We start from the raw sequence: 22,110 nt of genomic DNA, 5'->3' as shown, positions 1-22,110 counted from the left end.
TGCTCATGCTGTTGATCACTGGATTGTCTGGTCCAGACTCGATTATTTTCAGACCGCCTCCATATAGCTGGAATATTGCTGAGTGCGGCATAAAACAAAACTCACTCACTCACACATTTAATGATAATCGAAGCAGTCGTACAACTACCTGCACCTAGCATATTACAGCTCCGGGGTTTCAAATACTTCACCTCAGTTTGACGTCATCGTGAGTCGTGACTATTCTACTTCCTTGAAATGTTAATTAATTAATCGGCAGTGTCGTAATATACTACTTCATTCAGCTTGTGTTGGCTCTTGCAATGAATCAAGTGACAGAGTGCTGCTGAATTAAACGTCAGACGTATGTTGAAATCCGGATTGTCGGGAGGAAATGACATTATTCCTTTTATCACAGCATTCATCTCATCGAAGGAAGTAGATGACGGGGGTCTTCTTACGAACCTGATTCATTTCAGAATTTGTATCCAACATTTATACACTCAGGTAGACAACACATGAATGTGAAAGTAAGTACCTGTACTTTGTTTATTTTGTTTATGTCATGTGTAGAAATATTATTTTCTCATGAATTCTATCGGACGTCGGCTGGCATATATCCCTTCGATCTAAATGAAATTCGGTCTTACACTCCGATATGACACCTCTGCGTCTTAAGTAAAACGGTCCGGCTTTAATGGGATTTATGTTGTTTTGTATGGACCAGTGACAGATCATTATGTTTATAAATCAACGATTAATACCTTAAAATATGTCTCTTGTCAGTGTCATGGCAACACAAAGGTACGTGCAGAGTTACGCCGCTTTGTAAAAAGAAATCAAGTGGGTTTTATATTTGTGTAGTGAAACATTCGTACACTGTATAAATGATTTCTCCAGATACTGAGATAACATAAGTCCAAAATTGATCTGTACTACCAACAAAAGAGACCGCCTCCGTGGTGTAGTGGTTAGAGCGTCCGCCCGGAGAGCGGAAGGTCGCGGGTTCGATCCCCGGCCGCGTCATACCAAAAGACGTTAATGCGCCAAATGCCTGGCGCTCGGCATTAATGGGTACAACAAGGACTGGTCGGCTCGGAGTCAGTATAATGTGTCTGAGTGGGGTATTCATGCTTCACTGCGGCATGGTATCTCAGTTGGCTAGCCCTATAAAACCAGCTTAAGTCTGGGCTAGTACAAGCAGCCGCACATACACATACACACGCATGCACGTCGTCATATGAGCGAAATATTCTCAAGCACGACGTTAAACCCAATTTCACCTCACCTCACCAACAAAAGACAAGGGAACAACGAGCATCAACCGCACGGAATGCACATGCACACAGAAGCCAAGGCGTCTATAAGGGAACTTAAGCAACTGAGCAAAGCACGCGCTTCAAAATGCCCCCAAGACAATATCTCAATGAACCAACAAACAAAACGAACTGTTGATTCGATACAGGAGGGGAAGTGAATATCCCAGGTTGCCCGAATGTATTGCAAATCAAAAAAGTGTTTTTCTCTACCGTAGTAAAGAACCTCAAACAGTTGGGGTTGCAATAAGATCGGGGTGTGGTTGGTCTAAAACATACCCAACTTGTCAAGATCGGCTCACTACATTAAATTCACTACGCAGGATTACGATCTGCTCCCGTTGTCAACAGAGAATCGCGTACAATAACAGGAAGGCGAATTTCAAAACCTGCAGTTACAAACTGGCTGTGGGTAACACGCCTTACTTCTATATCGCCTAACATTGACATCCAGGATAGGAGTGGGTAGTGCACTACGCACAATTTGTGCACGAATAGCGTTACACTATATTTACTGACGTCAAGGATATGGTTGGTTAGTTCAATATATTTCCTGACGAATCAAGGTGTTCACTCCGATTCCCAGATGAGAGAAAATTAACGTTGCTGGCGACGTAGCGGCAAGCGGTATGCAATGGCAAGCGTTCTTAACCATGATCGCCATAGCAGTGTCGTGATGTGGCGTGGCCTCACTCACGACTGCATGCGAACTGATTTAGTTATTTTGAAAGGACAGTTGACTGGCCAGCAGTATCTTGACGAAATCTGCGTCCAGTCGTTGTTTCATTCTCTGGAATTCTCGGCAAAAATCTGATCTTCAGGATGACCATACTAAAAGGATCACATCGTGCCAAGGTCAGTGCCGATTGTCTTCGACGAGAGGGTATATGAACACTGGACTGGACATTGAACATCTAAAGGAGAATGGACGCCAGAGACCCAGTGCGCGGCAATGATACCCCGCTTAAGGTAGCTCTTCAGGCGGGATGGCGGACAATACAAAGGGCATCAGTTTATCAACTATATGCTATCAAGATTGAGTATGAAGATATATCGTGATTGTACCTTCACTTTCTTTTCATCAGTTTGCTTGTTTCTGTCAATAGCAAGGACAGAGTTTTGCCAGGTTGCCCAAATGTAAATATTGCAAATCAAAATGTGTTCTTTTAACGGCCGTTGTAAGGAACCTCAAACAGTCTGGGTTGCAGTAAGATCTGGGCGCTGTAGGTCTTTACATAACCAACTTGACAAGATCGGCTCATTACATTAATAATAAGGACAGACTATACAGACATTGTCAGGAAAACAATGTCCATTACATGCCAGGTTCCCGAAACCCAGAAGATAAACGCGAACGACCTTCCGTTGGCTGTCTTCCAAATCGACAAAAATATCAAGATTGTCCGATTATAACCTGTGTGTTATCAAACTCAGCCAGGATCGCCGGGCTGCTCACGGTGACCAAGCCGGAAGATGTCTACAATATTTGTTCCTTAATCATGTGCTCCCAAGGTCACTGTCTATTTAATGCATTGTGGGTATTTTGACCTGGGCGACGAGACAGAACCAACAAACATTCTCGAAATAGCTTTGTAGACGGTAACCCAGTCTCTATTTTTATGAGCGAATGTGTGGATGAATCAGCATAGGGACGATGCTAGACATCAATATGATCGAATATAGGACTCATTTATACCTATGTATTACCCCTGTAATGCCGGACAGGTATTTTGCTGCAAGAACAGTGAGTTGGTTTTACGCCTCTTTTGGCAATATTCCAACAATGTAACGGCGGGGGACACGAGAAATGGGCTTCACATAGTACCGCCATGTGGGGAATCGAACCCGGGTCTTCAGCTTGACGATCGAACGCCTTAACCGCTAAGCTACCCCACTGCCCCGCCGTAATCAAAAATTGCCTTCGTTCAAACCTGTCGAAACTACAAACACACTGGATGCCTCAGCAGTACGATTCATTAACCCTCTCATTCTTACATAACCAGTGGCGGTGAGGTAGCCTAGTGGTTGAAGCGTTCGCTCGTCACTCCGAAGCTCGGGTTCGATTCTCCACATGGGTACAATATGTGAAGCCCTAGTGTCCCCCGCCGTGATGTTGCTGGAATATTGCTAAAAGCGACGTTAAACAAACTCACTCACTTACTCTTCCATAGCTATGTGGTTTGTCCCAGAATATGACGTCAGGTGACGCGAATGCTTTACGTGGTCTTTAAAATGTCACAAGCGACACTTCCCTCACAGTTTGATTGCTTCTGGTCCGATCTCCTGCCACCCAGACAACACAGACTCGCCAGGAAACGGAGTTCCGACATTAAGATGGAAAATTTAGATACTCTCTTTTGTTTTAAACACGCCTGCCACAACGGTGCATGTAGCCTAACAGTTAAGTAGTCTCTGAAATGAAAATATTTAACAGAAAAAAAAATTCAAAGTGAAAATATAAAATATAATGAAAAGGAGCCCTGAGACTTTCTTCGTGGAAATCTAGACTTGCCAGACAATCCAGTGATCAACAGCAATGAGCATCGATCTACGCAACTTGGATACAATGGCATGTGTCAACCCAGTCAGCGAGCCTGACCACCCGATCCCTTTAGCCGCCTTCTATGACAAGCATGGGTTACTGAAGGTAATTTCTTACCCGGATCTTCACGGGTTTATAATGGTGAAGATAAGATATCCTCTAAGCCAAGCTTTGTGTATATGGGTTACTGAAGGTAATTTCTTACCCGGATCTTCACGGGTTTATAATGGGCAAGATAAGATATCCTCTAAGCCAAGCTTTGTGTATATGGGTTACTGAAGGTAATTTCTTACCCGGATCTTCACGGGTTTATAATGGGGAAGATAAGATATCCTCTAAGCCAAGCTTTGTGCATATGGGTATTATGTATGTGGAAGATTCACACTTGATATTCCTCATATTCCTCCACACATACTAATCGCTAAATATCGATCGTATCTTGGCCTTGTGTTTGCTGACTCGGACCGTTCCAGCTTGCTCTGAGATCTGGTTTCCATCACCTATCATGTGTATAGACATGTACTGACTCGGTAATTAATATGTCGCTACTGATGTCGGTGTTTTAGACTGTTTCATGGATATAATTGTTTCTTGATGTATATATGCCAGCGACATGGGTCACATCCACTCCGGTATTTCATGTGTACACATAAACTAACAGCTAGTCTCTGACATGAACGTATATTGCAGAAAAAAAGTTCATAGTACAAAAAATAAATATAATGAAATGGAGCCCAGAGAATTTCTTCATGAAGCTGTGGAAATCTAGATTTGCCACATTTTCTAGACTTGCGTGGGTCTTCTAGGATATTTTTGCTTCAGGGTCTGTATGACAGACTAAAATAGTGTACACACGTCTCATGTCCAATATATATTTCGCTCGTCAAGCTGAAGATCCGGGTTGGTTATCTCCCATTTGACAGACACCCATTTGACAGACACTAAACTAGAAGGTAACACCTACGGGTATAATGGAACAGTCCACTGTCCAGTGAGTAGAGCAGAGTGAGCCTGAAACAGGCTCGCTACTGAGAAGTTTGATTGTAAGTAAATAGAACTTTGTTGTGATTAAATGATAAATTATTTCTCTTCTCAAAATTGTTTTTACTATCAATTACTATCGAATATAAAACAGGTTTGTCACTGAGAGGTTTGATTGTGTTTATTGATAAAAAAGCCCCCTCCCAATAATAGCATATGTACAACAGAAGTTAACTGAGAAAACGTTTGTTGGAGAGATATAGATATGTACATATTTGAAAACATTCTGATTTGCAGTAAATGAGACACCTGCATTGCCATGTAAGATACGATTCAGGGCTCCAGATAAGGGCCATATCGGCGTATGTACGGATATAAAATACGGTAGGAAACAATTTTAAAAACGTAGCAGATACGCACCACAGCAATGGTGTATGGTCTTAGAATCATTTACAGACGTATTTATCTGAACAAGTATTATTTTATTGTTCATTGACCTCTTTACACAAGAGTAGCAATGTTGTGGTGCATATATGAAACGAAACACAAGATGACTGATACGCCATTAAATTCCACTCAGTACTCTAAATGTACTCTTACGGTATTCCAGTACTCCTATATTGAAAAAAAAAGGAGTACGTACTCCTGATCATGAAACATTATGTGGAGCCCTGCCGATTAAAACAAATCAGTGTTCTAATTTTAACAAAACTTTCTAAAGATTGTAACAGTTTATGTCTTTGAGTAGTATACAATGGACATTCAAGGAAGTAATGAAAAACATTCTCACATCCATGGCCACATTCACATGATGCGTCATATTTTAAATATTTATTCTAAATAAATCGTAATTAAGTGCACTCGTCATATATCTTATATTGTGTGCAAAACTTATAACTTCTTTATTCCATATGAATACTATTTAGGTTCACATTTGTCTTTATTTGATTTATATGATACAACAGTGTCGCAATTTCTAATAGCTAAGCTAATGTTTTCAATATGATGATGCCGACTCCCGTTAGACTAGAGCAGACGCACATACACATACACACGCATGCACGTCGTCATATGAGCGAAATATTCTCAAGCACGACGTTAAACCCAATTTCACCTCACCTCACCCGTTAGACTAGAAAGTTAAACTGAAATGTTTATGAAAATAAACTGTTTTTATATTGCAGCAATAAAAATTCAAATTACTCTCTTTTCGTCCATCTTTCAAAATATATAACATAGCTTCAGTTTGTTCCTGTGTTTTTATTTGGACTATTCCATTATTATGTGTAGGTAACAGGTAGTAGATTCACTGAACCGTAAATGTTGTTTCAAGGTGTCTGCGAACTGGCTGTCTGCGTAATGGGAGGACACACCCGGGTTCGATTCCCCACATGGGTACAATGTGTGATGCCCATTTCTGGTGTTCCCCCGCCGTGATATTGCTGGAATATTGCTAAAAGCGGCGTAAAACTAAACTCACTCACTCTATAATATATATGACGTGCACTGTGACACCCATTTCCCTAGAATTCCCTCGATATTACACTTGTATGTGCAACTCACACCCTTTCCCTCCCGATATTACAGCATTCCGTTCCCTCGATATTAATCTTGTACCACAACGCACGTTCCCCCTCGATATAACACGAGTACAACTCGTAATCCATTCCCTCGATATAACACACGTAACACCCGCGTCACCCGCCGAATTGGGGTGAAAACCCTTAATCCAAGGGTGTAAATCCCGTACCCCCTACTATCTATAGTTCTCAACGTGCATTCCATTCCCTCGGTATTATCGTCTGCAACAAATCATTTTGAATGTCCTCGTTACGCGTGTCCCATTCCTGATGTGTACCACAACTCACATTCCATTTTCTCTATACTACGCGTATCCTATACATTCCACATCCCATTCCCCCGATATAACACTAGATCTTGTAGTCCTCAATTAAATCTATAGTCCAACTCTACTAGATATGTAAATAAACTAACCCCAACATCTTATCACCGGAGTCCCACCACCTCCCGAGAGCGTAATACACAAAGAGTCAATATATCGCCTCGCTGAGATGACAGATACAGACAACATTGTCATTCACCTTTCGTCAATTTAGCGGAACATTATCTCAATCCTTTTGAGATCATTTCAAAACTAAGCAGCAGAAAAACGTCCCGGCTGGTTGAGCACGCATTCACAATGTAATGCCAGTTTAGCGGACATGATTTCTAGGTCACTGAGAGCGAGGAGCGGAAAATATGAATGGGAATAGCGATAGCATCTAGGTTAAGTAGAAGCGTGATGTCGCATTCCGTCGTCTTACTGAACGGCATACCTTACATACAGGGTATATCATTGTCTACAGAGATTAAGTTGTTCAGTCGACCACGATCGTTCAGTACTGGCGGACATATTCAGGATTCTTCTTCTGTGATGGAGACAATGTACATGGACAATATCCACAGAGTATGGAGTGACGCCACCTGTGTCTGTAAGGTGAACGAATCTGTCATCTCACTAAATCGAGACATTTACGTGTATTGGGTGATTTAATAACAAACTCGAGTTTTGTTTCTAATCGTGGTAATTTGTGATCATGGAGAGAACATTTAGTTTCAGATTTGCTGACGCCGGTGGTTTCCTGGTATTACCCCGCAGATTTGAAAACAGATATTTTTTTCATCAACATTGTAAATTATGAAAGTTATTAATTGTCTTATTACTCACCCGTTGAAGATATCACTGTTTAATAAATCTACAATGTTAACGTTACTACACATTGTGAAATAACATCGATAGTATCCTCTATCAGGGGCGGATACGGCTTTTTGAGAAAGGTGTGTGTGTGTGTGTGTGTGCGTGCGTGTGTGTGTGTGTGTGTGTGCGTGCGTGCGTGCACGCACACTACGTTTTCACGAGAGTTTCAATGGTAATTTAATAAACTTTAAGGACAAAATGGGGGTCGGGTGTGCGTACCCCTACACCACCTCACCCCTCAGACATGACGTCACTCGGTAAAAATGTGATGTTACTCTGGAAAGCGATGACGTTATGATACATTGTAAACCAAAAGTAAACCAAAAGCTGTACCCGTACTCTATGTCAATGAGTGCAGACACAAAAACGTGTGTGGACCTATTGGTTTACTTTTGTGTTTACAATGTCGATAAACATCATGTGTTGGCCAATGTCCAGGTGTTATTGAGTATTTGAAGCACGGGAATATTCCATTTGAAACCTCCGGCTGACGCCGTCGGTTCCAAATGAATTCCCGTGCTTCAAATACTCAATAACACCCGGAAATTTGCCAACACATGATGTTTATCTCCTAATTGTATTCTGTTTATTACCGAAGTCGACAAATGGAGGAAAATAAACCCGCCGTCGCCGTATGCAGAACACAACGTCTCAGAAGAAACGTGACGTTATAGCATTGTTCATGACATCACGTCACCATGACAAAGTGATATATTGCCCTTGAGCATCGTATGAACCCCGATAGGTTCGTCCTCGTAGGTAATAAACATCGATACATCACAAACGTTCAATTTAGGTGGTATTCTCTTATTCAGGACGATTAACTTGTTCGGGTTGTTTTTCTTTCTGTTTTACTTGGTTTGTTTGGTTTTTGTTCGGTTGGTTTTGGTGGTGGTGTGTGTTCTTTTTTCAAATTTTTGAAGTTAAAAATGTATCTGCAGGAGATCTGGCTTTGCAGACCATTATCTTGTCATCCGTGACCCCTCTCAGATGGTCACAATCAAATGACATAACTTTACTTCCTGCTGCTTGAAGGTGATAAGCGGTACATATTTTATACAGACGGCACAACGGAATACTATTTACAAGTTGGGATTGTTGGATGATAAATATGTCAACACTCGTCAACAAAACGAATAAAACTCCTCTCCAAGTTCTAGAATTCTGATTTTATATATATATATATAACATATCCAAAGACACTGTATATCAAGAAAGGTGTTCGTGAATAAAGTCCATGAAATTTAATCACGTTTTCCAGCCGGATTGCAGGACTCTTTCAATTTCGTTTTGCATTTTAGTCAAACCTGCACTTGTTAGTGTGGAATGCTTGAACACACATTTGTAAGTTGCAAATGTCAGTGCATCATGGAAAGGCTTATTCGGTGATTATAGGTGATCTGACTGAATCTGCAGTTATTTTTCTTTGTGCTTCCAAAATAAATTCAACTTCAGACACAATCAAATCCCGTTGTCAGATGTCCTGTAAGCATTAGTCAAGCTGAGAAGTTTCCTGGAGAAGTGTAACAGATATGAAGCCGGGGCACTGTGACGAAACGGACAAGAGGTCACATTATGGTGTGACTGAATTGTACAATACACTATTTAAGTATTTGTTCAAGTTTTCCACTTCAAATACATTGCCACACTTGTAAATAGAATTAGAACTACAACACGTTATGTACCAACGTTGAAGAAGTGCGATCAGTAATATTTTAATTAGCATGGCAAACTTTTTACCATGAATTTGGAAAATACTCAATTCTGATTTGTTTGTAGATGTTGGAGAGATAAGCGAGAGAAATCAAGCTAAAGCTATTTAGAGTTTTGGAAACAAAAGTGAGACGTATATAACTAGACTGTGACGTCATATCTTTTGTGTCGTAATATGCGGTGTGACTTCATATCAAATACTTACGCTCGGAGTAGAATTAAATCAAAATTTTCATGGCGTTAGCTTGATTTTTAGGGGCATGATGCACACTTTCAGTGCCTGATATAGTTGCGAGTACAGTAATGTAATCAACAAGATTTGAGCACCGCACTTAAAACATTGAACGTTGAGTTGGCGTTCCTTTTTGTCATGGTCGACCAGAGCTAAACTTGTAGATAGTGACTAAATAGGACTTGGACTACTGGGTCAGTAGTATAGGCCCTATTTCATAAGTCGAAACGCATGCGGACCAATTGCAATGTGGGATTCTAAAATGTCATGGTAGAATAAGGACGATGGAGTCAAGGGTTCGAAATTATTTGTATTACAGAGTCAATACGGCAATTAAACGACCTTAGCACTCCTGGAAAACATTCTTCACTAAATATATTTTTATGATAAATACATGAAGCCAGCGGCAAATGTACGTTTGTGCAAGCAATTTTTACAAACACTGGGGGCCTGAAAATTGTAAACGCGTGTGGAATTCAGTGCTCGAAAAATATTTTTTCATAATTCAAACCGATCAAAAAGCACCAGTTCCCCACTATTCATATCTATGTTCCAAGTTAAATTAGAAGAAATATCCTAAGGGTTTCAAGATCTGTTCGGGAAACGACATCATGGACACACGGACGGACATTGGTGTCCATTGTATTAACCGCCAAACAAAGCGTTGCGATGATAAAACAGGGTCGACCACGCCCAGTAGCAGACGACTGTTTTGCTAATAATAGCAGACTACTGATTGGCTGATAACAGAGTGGGCGGAGTTTGTAGTGTGTTATTGAGCTGAATGATGCCACTTATTTTGTGTCGCCAACAAATTTGCTGTGTCAATAATTTAAATTAACAATCAGAAGTGATTATTGTTGACATATCCTTTTTTTATAAATCCGGACTTCTTGACACTATTTAACTAATGACACCACATATCAACTTGCGTATAGTTCCACAATGCACACTCCCACAAGCCGCCATGTTAAAGGAGTTCACGGCACTGTACATATGTTGATTAAATTGTTGCCATTCGATAAATAAGCAACAGAAAATTAAACAGAAATTATGTGATTGTATGTAAGATGATTCCTCACAAGTGTGCAAAATTGACTTGGATCTTACGAAAATGAAATTCATGAAAATTATTTATGCTACACTGAAATAACATGAAAGTCTATGGAAATTACGTCAAGCGCCCGAATGTAACCTGCCGCTATGATTGTCTACAGAAACGCGAAAGGGCAGTGGGAAATCCCGCGTAAGCATATTGAGGACGTTTAATAGTTATTAGAGAAGGAAAAACGTGCATCCGTGATGGTCTAATCTGAGAAGGGAAAACTTGCGCAAACGTTCATTTACCGCTGGCTTCATATATTTCAAGGTCTAGAATATGTAAGACGCCACTCTTTTCCTTTATCACAAATTAAATAAATAAAATCTGTTTTCATAAAATAAAATAAAAATAGTCATAAGCAGAAAGTTAATTTCAAGGTCTAGAATATGTAAGACGCCACTCTTTTCATTTATGACGAATTAAATAAATAAAATCTGTTTTAATAAAATAACATAAAAATCGTCATTAGAAGGAAGTTCAGCTCCCGTAAAAGGTATTTTCAATGCTAAAACATAATTAGTGTTTTGTGTGAACACACAGACCAACATTCTGTCTTCTTATCATGGATACATGTTGTGTTGCATATCACCAATATACCTTGTGTTGTGTATCAATGATATATCCTGTGTTGCATGTCACCCATATGTCCAGTGTTATATGTTGCCCATTATATCCTGTTGTGTCACCTATATATCCTGTGTTGTATATCGCCTTTATATCCTGTGTTGTATACAACCTTTATATCCTGTGTTGTATGCCACCTTTATATCCTGTGTTGTATGTCACCTATATATCCTGTGTTGTATGTCACCTTTATATCCTGTGTTGTATATCAATTATATATCCTGTGTTGTATGTTACCTATATATCCTGTGTTGTATATCAATGATATATCCTGTGTTGTATGTCACCCATTTGTCCAGTGTTATATGTTGCCCATTATATCCTGTTGTGTCACCTATATATCCTGTGTTGTATATCGCCTTTATATCCTGTGTTGTATACAACCTTTATATCCTGTGTTGTATGTCACCCATATGTCCAGTGTTATATGTCGCCCATTATATCCTGTTGTGTCACCTATATATCCTGTGTTGTATACAACCTTTATATCCTGTGTTGTATGTCACCCATATGTCCAGCGTTATATGTCGCCCATTATATCCTGTTGTGTCACCTATATATCCTGTGTTGTATATCGCCTTTATATCCTGTGTTGTATACAACCTTTATATCCTGTGTTGTATGTCACCCATATGTCCTGTGTTATATGTCGCCCATTATATCCTGTGTTGTATACCACCTTTCTATCCTCTGTTGTATGTCACCTATATCCTGTGTTGTATACAACCTATATATCCTGTGTTGTATGTCACCTTTATATCCTGTGTTGGATATCAATCCAATTATGTATCCTGTGTTGTATGTTACCTATATCTCCTGTGTTTGTATGTCACCTATATATCCTGTGTTGTATATAAATGATATATCCTGTGTTGTATGTCACCCATATGTCCAGTGTTATATGTTGCCCATTATATCCTGTTGTGTCACCTATATATCCTGTGTTGTATATCGCCTTTATACCCTGTGTTGTATACAACCTTTATATCCTGTGTTGTATGTCACCCATATGTCCAGTGTTATATGTCGCCCATTATATCCTGTTGTGTCACCTATATATCCTGTGTTGTATATCACCTTTATATCCTGTGTTGTATGTAACCTATATATCCTGTGTTGTATACCACCTTTATATCCTGTGTTGTATGTCACCTATATGTCCAGCGTTGTATATCACCTTTATATCCTGTGTTGTATGTCGCCTATATATCCTGTGTTGTATACAACCTTTATATCCTGTGTTGTATGTCACCCATATGTCAGTGTTATATGTCGCCCATTATATCCTGTTGTGTCACCTATATATCCTGTGTTGTATATCACCTTTATATCCTGTGTTGTATACCGCCTTTATATCCTGTTGTGTCACCTATATATCCTGTGTTGTATATCGCCTTTATATCCTGTGTTGTATACCACCTTTATATCCTGTGTTGTATGTCACCTATATATCCTGTGTTGTATGTCACCTTTATATCCTGTGTTGTATATCAATTATATATCCTCTGTTGTATGTTACCTATATCTCCTGTGTTTGTATGTCACCTATATATCCTGTGTTGTATATCACCTATATATCCTGTGTTGTATGTCACCTTTATATCCTGTGTTGTATGTTACCTATATCTCCCGTGTTTGTATGTCACCTATATATCCTGTGTTGTATGTCACCTTTATATCCTGTGTTGTATATCAATTATATATCCTGTGTTGTATGTTACCTATATCTCCTGTGTTTGTATGTCACCTATATATCCTGTGTTGTATATCACTTATATATCCTGTCTTGTATGTCACCTATATATCTTGTGTTGTATATCAATTATATATTCTGTGTTGTATGTTACCTATATCTCCTGTGTTGTATATCACCTATATCTCCTGTGTTGTATGTTACCTATATCTCCTGTGTTGTATATCACCTATATATCCTGTGTTGTATGTTACCTATATATCCTGTGTTGTTAGTTACCTATATCTCCTGTGTTGTATATCACCTATATCTCCTGTGTTGTATATCACCTATATATCCTGTGTTGTATATCACCTATATATCCTGTGTTGTGTATCACCTATATATCCTGTGTTGTATGTCACCTATATCTCCTGTGTTGTATGTCACCTATATCTCCTGTGTTGTATGTCACCTATATCTCCTGTGTTGTATATCACCTATATATCCTGTATTGTATATCACCTATATCTCCTGTGTTGTATATCACCTATATCTCCTGTGTTGTATATCACCTATATCTCCTGTGTTGTAGATGGACGTGGACAAGGTTGAGCGTCTCCGTGACCGTCTGCTGATGTGTCCGATCTGTATGGATGAGTACAAGGATCCGAGACTGCTTCCCTGTCATCATACTGCTTCCCTGTCATCACATCCGCTCCATCACTGCCTTCAGACTGTATCCACAACCATCGTCTGCCTGGGTATCCACAACATCGTCCAGCTCATCACTGGACACATGTTCAGGTAAGATATACTACTTTCCTACAACCACACCGTCTGCCTGGACTGTATCCACAACATCGTCCAGGCCAGCTCCATCACTGGACGCATGTTCAGGTAAGATATACTACTTTCCTACAACCACACCGTCTGCCTGGACTGTATCCACAACATCGTCCAGGCCAGCTCCATCACTGGACGCATGTTCAGGTAAGATATACTAGTTTCCTACAACCACACGGGTCTGCCTGGACTGTATCCACAACATCCTCCAGGCCAGCTCCATCACTGGACGACATGTTCAAGTAAGATATACTACTTTCCTACAACCACACGGCGGTCCTCCAGGCCAGCTCCATCACTGGACGCATGTTCAAGTAAGATATACTACTTTCCTACAACCACACCGTCTGCCTGGACTGTATCCACAACATCCTCCAGGCCAGCTCCATCACTGGACGCATGTTCAGGTAAGATATACTACTTTCCTACAACCACACCGTCTGCCTGGACTGTATCCACAACATCCTCCAGGCCAGCTCCATCACTGGACGCATGTTCAGGTAAGATATACTACTTTCCTACAACCACACCGTCTGCCTGGACTGTATCCACAACATCCTCCAGGCCAGCTCCATCACTGGACGATGTTCAGGTAAGATATACTACTTTCCTACAACCACACCGTCTGCCTGGACTGTATCCACAACATCCTCCAGGCCAGCTCCATCACTGGACGCATGTTCAGGTAAGATATACTACTTTCCTACAACCACACCGTCTGCCTGGACTGTATCCACAACATCCTCCAGGCCAGCTCCATCACTGGACGCATGTTCAGGTAAGATATACTACTTTCCTACAACCACACCGTCTGCCTGGACTGTATCCACAACATCCTCCAGGCCAGCTCCATCACTGGACGCATGTTCAGGTAAGATATACTACTTTCCTATAACCACACCGTCTGCCTGGACTGTATCCACAACATCCTCCAGGCCAGCTCCATCACTGGACGCATGTTCAGGTAAGATATACTACTTTCCTATAACCACACAATTTCCTCCTGCCAAGCTTGATCACAGTACACAAGTACAGGGAACCATCAATCTTAGATTACAAGTAAGATTGTTTTTTAATAATAGATATTATGCAAATAATCTTGTTGTTTTTTAAGTATTTTTTTAAAGTATGTTTGCTGAGTTTTTGCTTCAACAGACAGACATACGAGAAAAAGTTCCAAGAAAGTGTTTCTTTGTTGCCTGAGTTTGAAACAATGGATAAAATATGATGTACTACACAAATTGAAATTTTGTTGAGAGAGTCTGATACTCCTTGCACAGTATCTTGATTGCTTGAGGCCATGGCCTGATATCAGAGGTCTTCAACATCATTGTGTTGAATCTATATTCATCCTGTCTGAAATTAGGACACTGTCTGTGTTCACTGACCCAGACAGAACATGAGTTGTTTCAATAATCACAGTCATCGATGCTGTCCTGGCATTTCTACAAATACGCCAAAGTCAAGGTTACAAGGTAGCTTCTGTTATATGACTGCTCCCAGCTAATAGAGTATTAGCATGAGTGAGTGAGTGAGTTTAGTTTTATGCCACACTCAGCAATATCCCAGCTATATGGCAGCGGTCTGTAAATAATCAAGTCTGGACCAGACAATCCAGTGATTAACAGCATGAGCATCGATCTGCGCAATTGGGAACCGATGACATGTGTCAACCAAGTCAGCGAGCCTGACCATGCGATCCCGTTAGTCGCCTCTTACGACAAGAATAGATTACTGAAGATTCATTCTAACCCAGACCTTCACGGGTGAGAATTAGCATGAAGTCTATATGACTTTATTTAAATCTTTTATGAATCTATAAACGGCATTAGCAGCTATGTTTTCATGATTGTAGGTGCCCGCAGTGCAGACGAGATGTTTGCGTTCCCCGTGGGGGCATCCATGAGTTCCCCCTGAACTTCTACATCATCAGCCTGCAGGATGAGCTCGGCACAAAGTCCTTCCACGACATGTGTGACATGTGCAAGCGGGACTGGCTCATTTCTCAGTTCAAGTGTGTGGACTGTGACATGGTGATATGCAAGTTCTGCATCCACGAACATAGACTCTTCCAGCACGACGCTTCCCGTCAGTACAACATTATGAGGATTGAGACAACTCCGGCCGAGGTCCACCTGTCCTCCACGAGATCCTGCCCCAAACATGTGGAAGAAATTCTGCAGTTATATTGCCGTACGTGTGACAAAGCAGTTTGTATTACATGCATTTGTGAAGATCATAAACGTCATGAGACTGTTCCCATGGCAACAAAGCTGTCAACATCCAGATTAGCTCTTCAGGAGGAATTGGACCGTCTTGCGTCAGAGAAGAGACACATTCAGAAGACGCTGAGTCAGGTCCAGGCAACTTCGGACTCGGTGTCGAAGTGGGCAGATGGCGCTAGGAAGGAGGTGCAAGGTAGGGGCAAGGATCTGCACAGCAGGATAGACAAGATGGTGATGGAACAGATCGCTGTGGTCGGAGAAGGGGAGAGGAGGACGCTACACGAACTCAGCACGTATAGGTAAGGGAGATAATTCATGTCAGCCACTGAATATTGCGGTTACACATGACCAAATGTATTTCCATAGATTTCAAGAGTAGTGTTATTTTTTTAAACAATAACTTGCCTTTCAACATCTATCACATGTACATGGGCATATTGATGGGCAAATGTGGATTGTCTGGTCCAGATTTCATTACTTTCAGACCGCTGTACCATAGCTGGAATATTGCTGTGTTAAACAACAGACTAACAGACATTTTCTGAGTACAGAAAACAAAACACACCAGCCCCAGATACTGTACCAAATGTCACCCGCTGGAAAATATCTCTGTTCACATTCAGGATAAATCTTCGTGTAAACAAGAAAACACTAAATATTGAAAAACATGGTCAGGTTTAAGTACTGGGTAGATGTACATTTACAAAACATCTTACAAAAAGTTCTCCAATCACAGCTGCTAGATGTCATTGTCTGCAGTGATGGCTCTCTATGAAAACTGCTCGTTCAACAACTGATCCTGATTTGGTGTAATTAATCTATGGTAGTAGTCTCAGGTACAGAAGCTCACTGCAGTCATTGAAGAAAATGCCAGACTCATACAATGTACATGATAATATACTTTTCGGTAAACATGTGAGATTTTTACTCAGGTAACAACATATCCCCTTTTTTTCCTCATTTCTTTTGCCAAGAACTGCCTTCGGTTTGTGTTTTGTGACGGAGGACATTTCAGACTGGGTCATAAAATAAGACCCACTCCTGTATGTTTCAGCAAAGAGCTGCGGAAGTATTCCGAGGAGGCTGACAAGGGTCTGCGGTTCCTGCAAGACCTACAGGAGGGGGACATGTGTCTGGAACTCCTGGACTGCTATGACAAATACAGCAAGTCCTTAGAAGACCAGAAGATCAAGTCATCCAACAAAGCCATTGAGCTGAAGAAATTCACCTTCTCAGAGGGGTGGGACTTGCAGTTTCAACAGTATTATGCCGGCAGTGTTGGCAAGCTGGCCTGTTATTCTTCCCGCCAAAAGTTCCTGACAAAAAAGGGTTTGCTTGACAACTACTCAGTGAAGGAGGTTCTGTACAGTCTGCTCACACCAGGAAAAATTGCTCTGTTCCTTATTGTGATGTCAATGTTGTTTACGATCGGTCAGCTAATTCATGCCTACATCACTGATCCGAACAATGCTCAAGAAATAGGTGTAGGACTCTTCTTTTGTGTTTATTTATTTCTAGCATCATATTTTGCATATAGGAAATCGTAAATATTGTGACGATCCCAGTGCCAAAATGTATTGTCTTGTCAGAGATGGTTCAGTGCTAAGATGATGATGATGATGATGATGATGATGATGGGGTTTCCTGGCTACAGAATGTAAAGCCCTTGCTTGGTGTGTCCTGATGTTTGAAAGCATGCTGCATAATGTCTACAGCTGTGTTTTCGTGCTTGACCAGCTGCTCTTAAGTACAAAAATTGTAATTAAATCTGACACTGCAGTGAAAGAAACATGCATACTTAAGTTAGGATATTTTAAAAAGTACCACAAACATTAAAATTACCACAAATGTCCAAGATCATCTTCTTATGAGGCACTGGTTCCAGTCGAGCTGTTGACATAAAACAATTTTTATCAATTTTATATATCTGTCTTGCTCAGCAGTGTGTGTGACCAAGGTCCTCATTCTATACCCTTTCTAATTTTGCCTAGTGACTATGATAAGTAAGGAGTTACGACTACAATGTATAAAAAAGACACTTTTTATGCCTGCGACCCAAGATAAAAATTTCCCGAAGTTACTTCAGTGGAGTTACTCCTTCAATGACATAATAAAAATAAACTTGACCAAGGACTTTCCGATGTTAGCTTAGTTATATCTCTGTAATTAATGACATCTAACTCCTAAACTTTATAGCTTTTAAAAATGCTCCCAGTTTGATGAAATGTGTGAAGAATGTCAGGATATTTGCTCGGATCTTCTTCATCATTGAAGATCAGATTGGTCAAAGAGGCTCTGTATCATAGCTGGTTCTTGTTTTACGTTGTCTTGTGGTGCAATTCTGACATGGATTTTGCATGTTGCATTAAGAAGCTTTGCAAAATCAATATGTATGGAGATCTGTGTATATTGCTGATTTGTTAATGACAAAGGGCAACTAGTTAGGTCATCAGAACTAGTCAGTGATGCTAGTCTCCAGTCAGTTGTTTTCCAGGATTGAGATAGTGTAAAACGTAAGGAAACTACGAATGTATATATAGTGACCTTGCCAATACAGTTGTTCAAAAGTTCTGTTGGAAGAATTCCAACATAGCTGAAAGCCTAGGTCCTAAACCACAATATGTTTGTAGTGCTAGGACATTCGTAAGTCTATGGTAAACTAGAGAGTTACAACAGGTCGTAACATTACGATTGCTTTGTGGATCAGGGAACCAGGGCCTAGATTTTCGAAGCTCTCTTAGCGCTAAGATAGTCGTAAGTTAATGTTAATGTATGGCACTTACGACTATCTTAGCGCTAAGAGAGCTTCGAAAATCTAGGCCCTGATCTTTAGGCTCTAGTTCTGTTGTCAGTTAAGGCTTGAATATGATAGCTTTTGTGTGTCTTGGGTTAAGAGGATGTTTGCTCCAAACAGCTTCGTTTGTTTTTGAAAACTCTGGTTGTTGAATGTGCAATGTTGATGTCCAACCATAACGGACTGGCCCTTGATCCAGGGGACTGATCCACAAAGTGTTCAAAGCTCAAAAAAGAGCTATCATAACTATATATCTATATAGTTTATAGCTGACTTGCGAATATTGTACCGCAGCGATTGCTTTGTGGATGGGGCCTTGGGACTTTGTGGAGGGCTAGTTTCAGTTGACTCAGGAGGCTGTGTACGCTAGTCGGACCTACAGACTATGAAATAAATGTATCCAATACAGCTCACGCAAGTCCATATTATTTGGTAATCTAGATCACTTCAGATTCCTGATGTTGGCTCTGTCATAATAGGTTCTTGACCTGGAGCTTCTAATAGAATGCTCAGTCACCATTGTCATTGATAAGGTGTAACAGGGTGATGTCCAGTGCAAGCGTGTACATTCATTGCTAGATTATCATGATCATGTCCATTTTATCTAGAGCTGACATTCAGGTTAATGCTATTATTAGGGACCATTCATAATTTATGGCTAGGGGGTTGGTGATGATGATTTTTATGGAGAAGCATGTGCAATGTGAATAATTTATGTAAGTGTCTGTAAGTCACTATATAATGCATGATAATGGCCCGTCGTCAAGCAATTTGGGGGCATTATCAAGTTAGAGTGGCCTGCTCATTTCTGATAACATGCGGCTATTTTAATGATAATTCTATCCATATTAGTCATAATACAGGCTACAGGAACTGATAGGGTCGTTGTCGCTACAGGTACTACAGATATGTACTCCAGGTACTTTTCTGTATACAAAAACATACCCAAGCTAAATTCACAATACAGAAACATACCCGAGGACGAGTCGATTCCGCATTATGACGTTTTCTTGATCGTAACTGTCATACTGTTGTATTAGATGCATTTGATTGTGTTATATAAGAAACGACCATTCACAGTGAGGACTATTTTATGGTGCACAATACCACTCACACTAAGTTGAACGGGAACAACTACATACGGTTTTGGTTTTGGGTTATGGTTTAGGATACCGGGTATGTTTCTGTACTTTCACTTTGTTCAGGGTACATTTCTGTATGTCTAGAGGGTCCAAGTTGACCACAAGAACAATCAAAGTGTGTAACAGTCTATGAAAGATGGACCAGTACACAGACCAATATAATTTGTTTTAAGGGAACCAAATAATGAGGAGAGCAGAAGGTCGCGGGTTCGATCCCCGACCGCATCAACCAAAAGACGTTAAGATATGGTACTTGTTGGTCCCAGTCTGGTGCTCGGCATTAATGGGTACAACAAGGACTGGTTGGCTCAGAATCAGTATAATGTGTTTGAGTTGGGTATTCATGCTTCACTGCGGCATGGTATCTCATTGGGCTAGCACTATAAAACCAGCTCAAGTCAGGGCTAGTACAAGCAGCCGCACATACACATACACACGCATGCCTGTCGTCATATAAGCGAAATATTCTAAAGCATGACGTTAAACCCAATTTCACCTCATCTCACCTCACCAAATAATGAGAGGCAAAAAAAGCCCTAAATTTAGATTGAAGACAAGATATAATATACTTAATGTTCAATAATAGCATTAAATCAATATTATCTTAAAATATTTAAGAATATTGTTTTTGGACACAATATTTTTATACCCCAATATGACTATCAGAGCACTTTGTTTGGAAGACCGACCAAACCCCTTTGTATATCAGAGTGTCTAAAAATGGTGCATTGTATTTTTCTGAAATTTTCTATTTTCAAGTTTTTTACCATTATTCTAGATTTAATACTGGGTGGGTAAGGTTGCAATAAAGTCATTATTAGAGTTTCATCCACCTCATGGATTCTCATGAAACATGAAATTCTGGTTGTTAGTGATGAGTTTCATAAAGAAAGGAAAGAGAGAGGACACTTGAACAACAAAATGTGTCAATCAGGTCGGGATGAAAGTTTTCATAATTACTGTATTACTGCCTGCTAGCCTTTCACTGTTTCTCATAAACCCATCCTCGATAATCTCCAGGGTATACGTTCCGATAAATCTCCACTATACCCTGGATGCATCTACGGCTCGGCCTGATGATTTTATTATCTCATTTGGCTAGCTTTTTATCCAATCAGGTGTCTACCAATCACAACTCGCTTTCGCTTCTTAAATTATCTAACCGATTAAACTCGGCAACACAATTGATGCAGAGATACTCTGAAAGAGGTAGAAGGAGTTCTTGCATATATATTTTTTAAAGTTTCAGACCTGTCAATTTGTCAGTATGATTTCCCCCAAAATCTGAGTCGCACTGCGAACAAACCTTCGCGGCTGCAACCGCTATCTTTGTTGACACTGGCAAACTTGGTTGTACCGACGCTTAGCTGATTGGCTACTATGAGAATGCGGAGCCAGCGAAGGGAGGTAATAAAATTATCGGGCCGAGCCATAGATGCATCTAGGGTATAGTGGAGATTTATCGAGGATGTCATCAACCCAGAGATGACTGTTTTAGACAGTCGACATATTTTGAACCAGTTGTTGTGTTATTATCATGTAAAAATATCTTGTTAGTGCCATACTGTATATTTGAACGTTCTTGTTGTCCAAACATGCATTTCACCAAAGAAACAGTTTTATAGGTATATAATATTTTTACAACCCAGTGCATAGTTAAAGGTGTTATCAGAGTATGGACTTGTGGTTGTCATCAGGTGATTTGTAGTTTACGTACTTTTGTATAAATATTCATAGCGGTGCTCCTGGTAGATGCATATCCTGTGCTAACCATGCTGCTCAGTCTTTGTTAAGGAGATGACATGATCCTATAAGTACTTTACCTACATAGATAAAACTCTATATGTTTCATGTTAGCCTATCACAGGAACAGTGAGTGAGTAAGTCAAAAGTTTACATCTCATCGACACGACATGAACAGAGAACCATCACAGGATGGAGATGATTTTATAATGTAATTTCATCTTTCATCTACTCTTTTGAATTGATGAAAATATATCCACAAAATTTATTAACATAAAAGTAACAGTTACAAGTTGAAATATTAATTTAGCAGTGTGATTGTATTATAAGAAGGGGTGGTGAGACAGCACAGTAGCTAAAGTATTCCTTTGTCATGTCTGAGGCAGGGTTTGAACCCAGTGAATTTCTAGTTTACCCTATGGGAACAATACTAAAATTGGT

At 40.2% G+C, this 22,110-nt stretch overlaps 1 protein-coding gene across 1 annotated transcript; it reads left to right on the top strand.

Annotated features, from left to right (window-relative positions):
* Positions 1–434: 434 nt before the first annotated feature.
* Positions 435–19,467, top strand: LOC124276786 (E3 ubiquitin-protein ligase TRIM56-like). The gene is made up of 5 exons (XM_046712437.1): positions 435–509; positions 13,515–13,608; positions 13,750–13,819; positions 15,621–16,289; positions 17,045–19,467. The coding sequence occupies exons 1-5, from the start codon at positions 498–500 to the stop codon at positions 17,535–17,537; spliced, it is 1,338 nt and encodes a 445-aa protein (XP_046568393.1). The 5' UTR covers positions 435–497; the 3' UTR covers positions 17,538–19,467.
* The last annotated feature ends 2,643 nt before the right edge of the window (positions 19,468–22,110 follow it).

The sequence above is a fragment of the Haliotis rubra genome, unplaced genomic scaffold (assembly GCF_003918875.1).
Source record: "Haliotis rubra isolate DU_JTF1 unplaced genomic scaffold, ASM391887v1 Scf213, whole genome shotgun sequence".
In the NCBI taxonomy this organism is placed as follows: domain Eukaryota; kingdom Metazoa; phylum Mollusca; class Gastropoda; order Lepetellida; family Haliotidae; genus Haliotis; species Haliotis rubra.
Note: the sequence above shows the minus strand (reverse complement) of the source record. Positions and strands in the feature narration are given on the sequence as shown.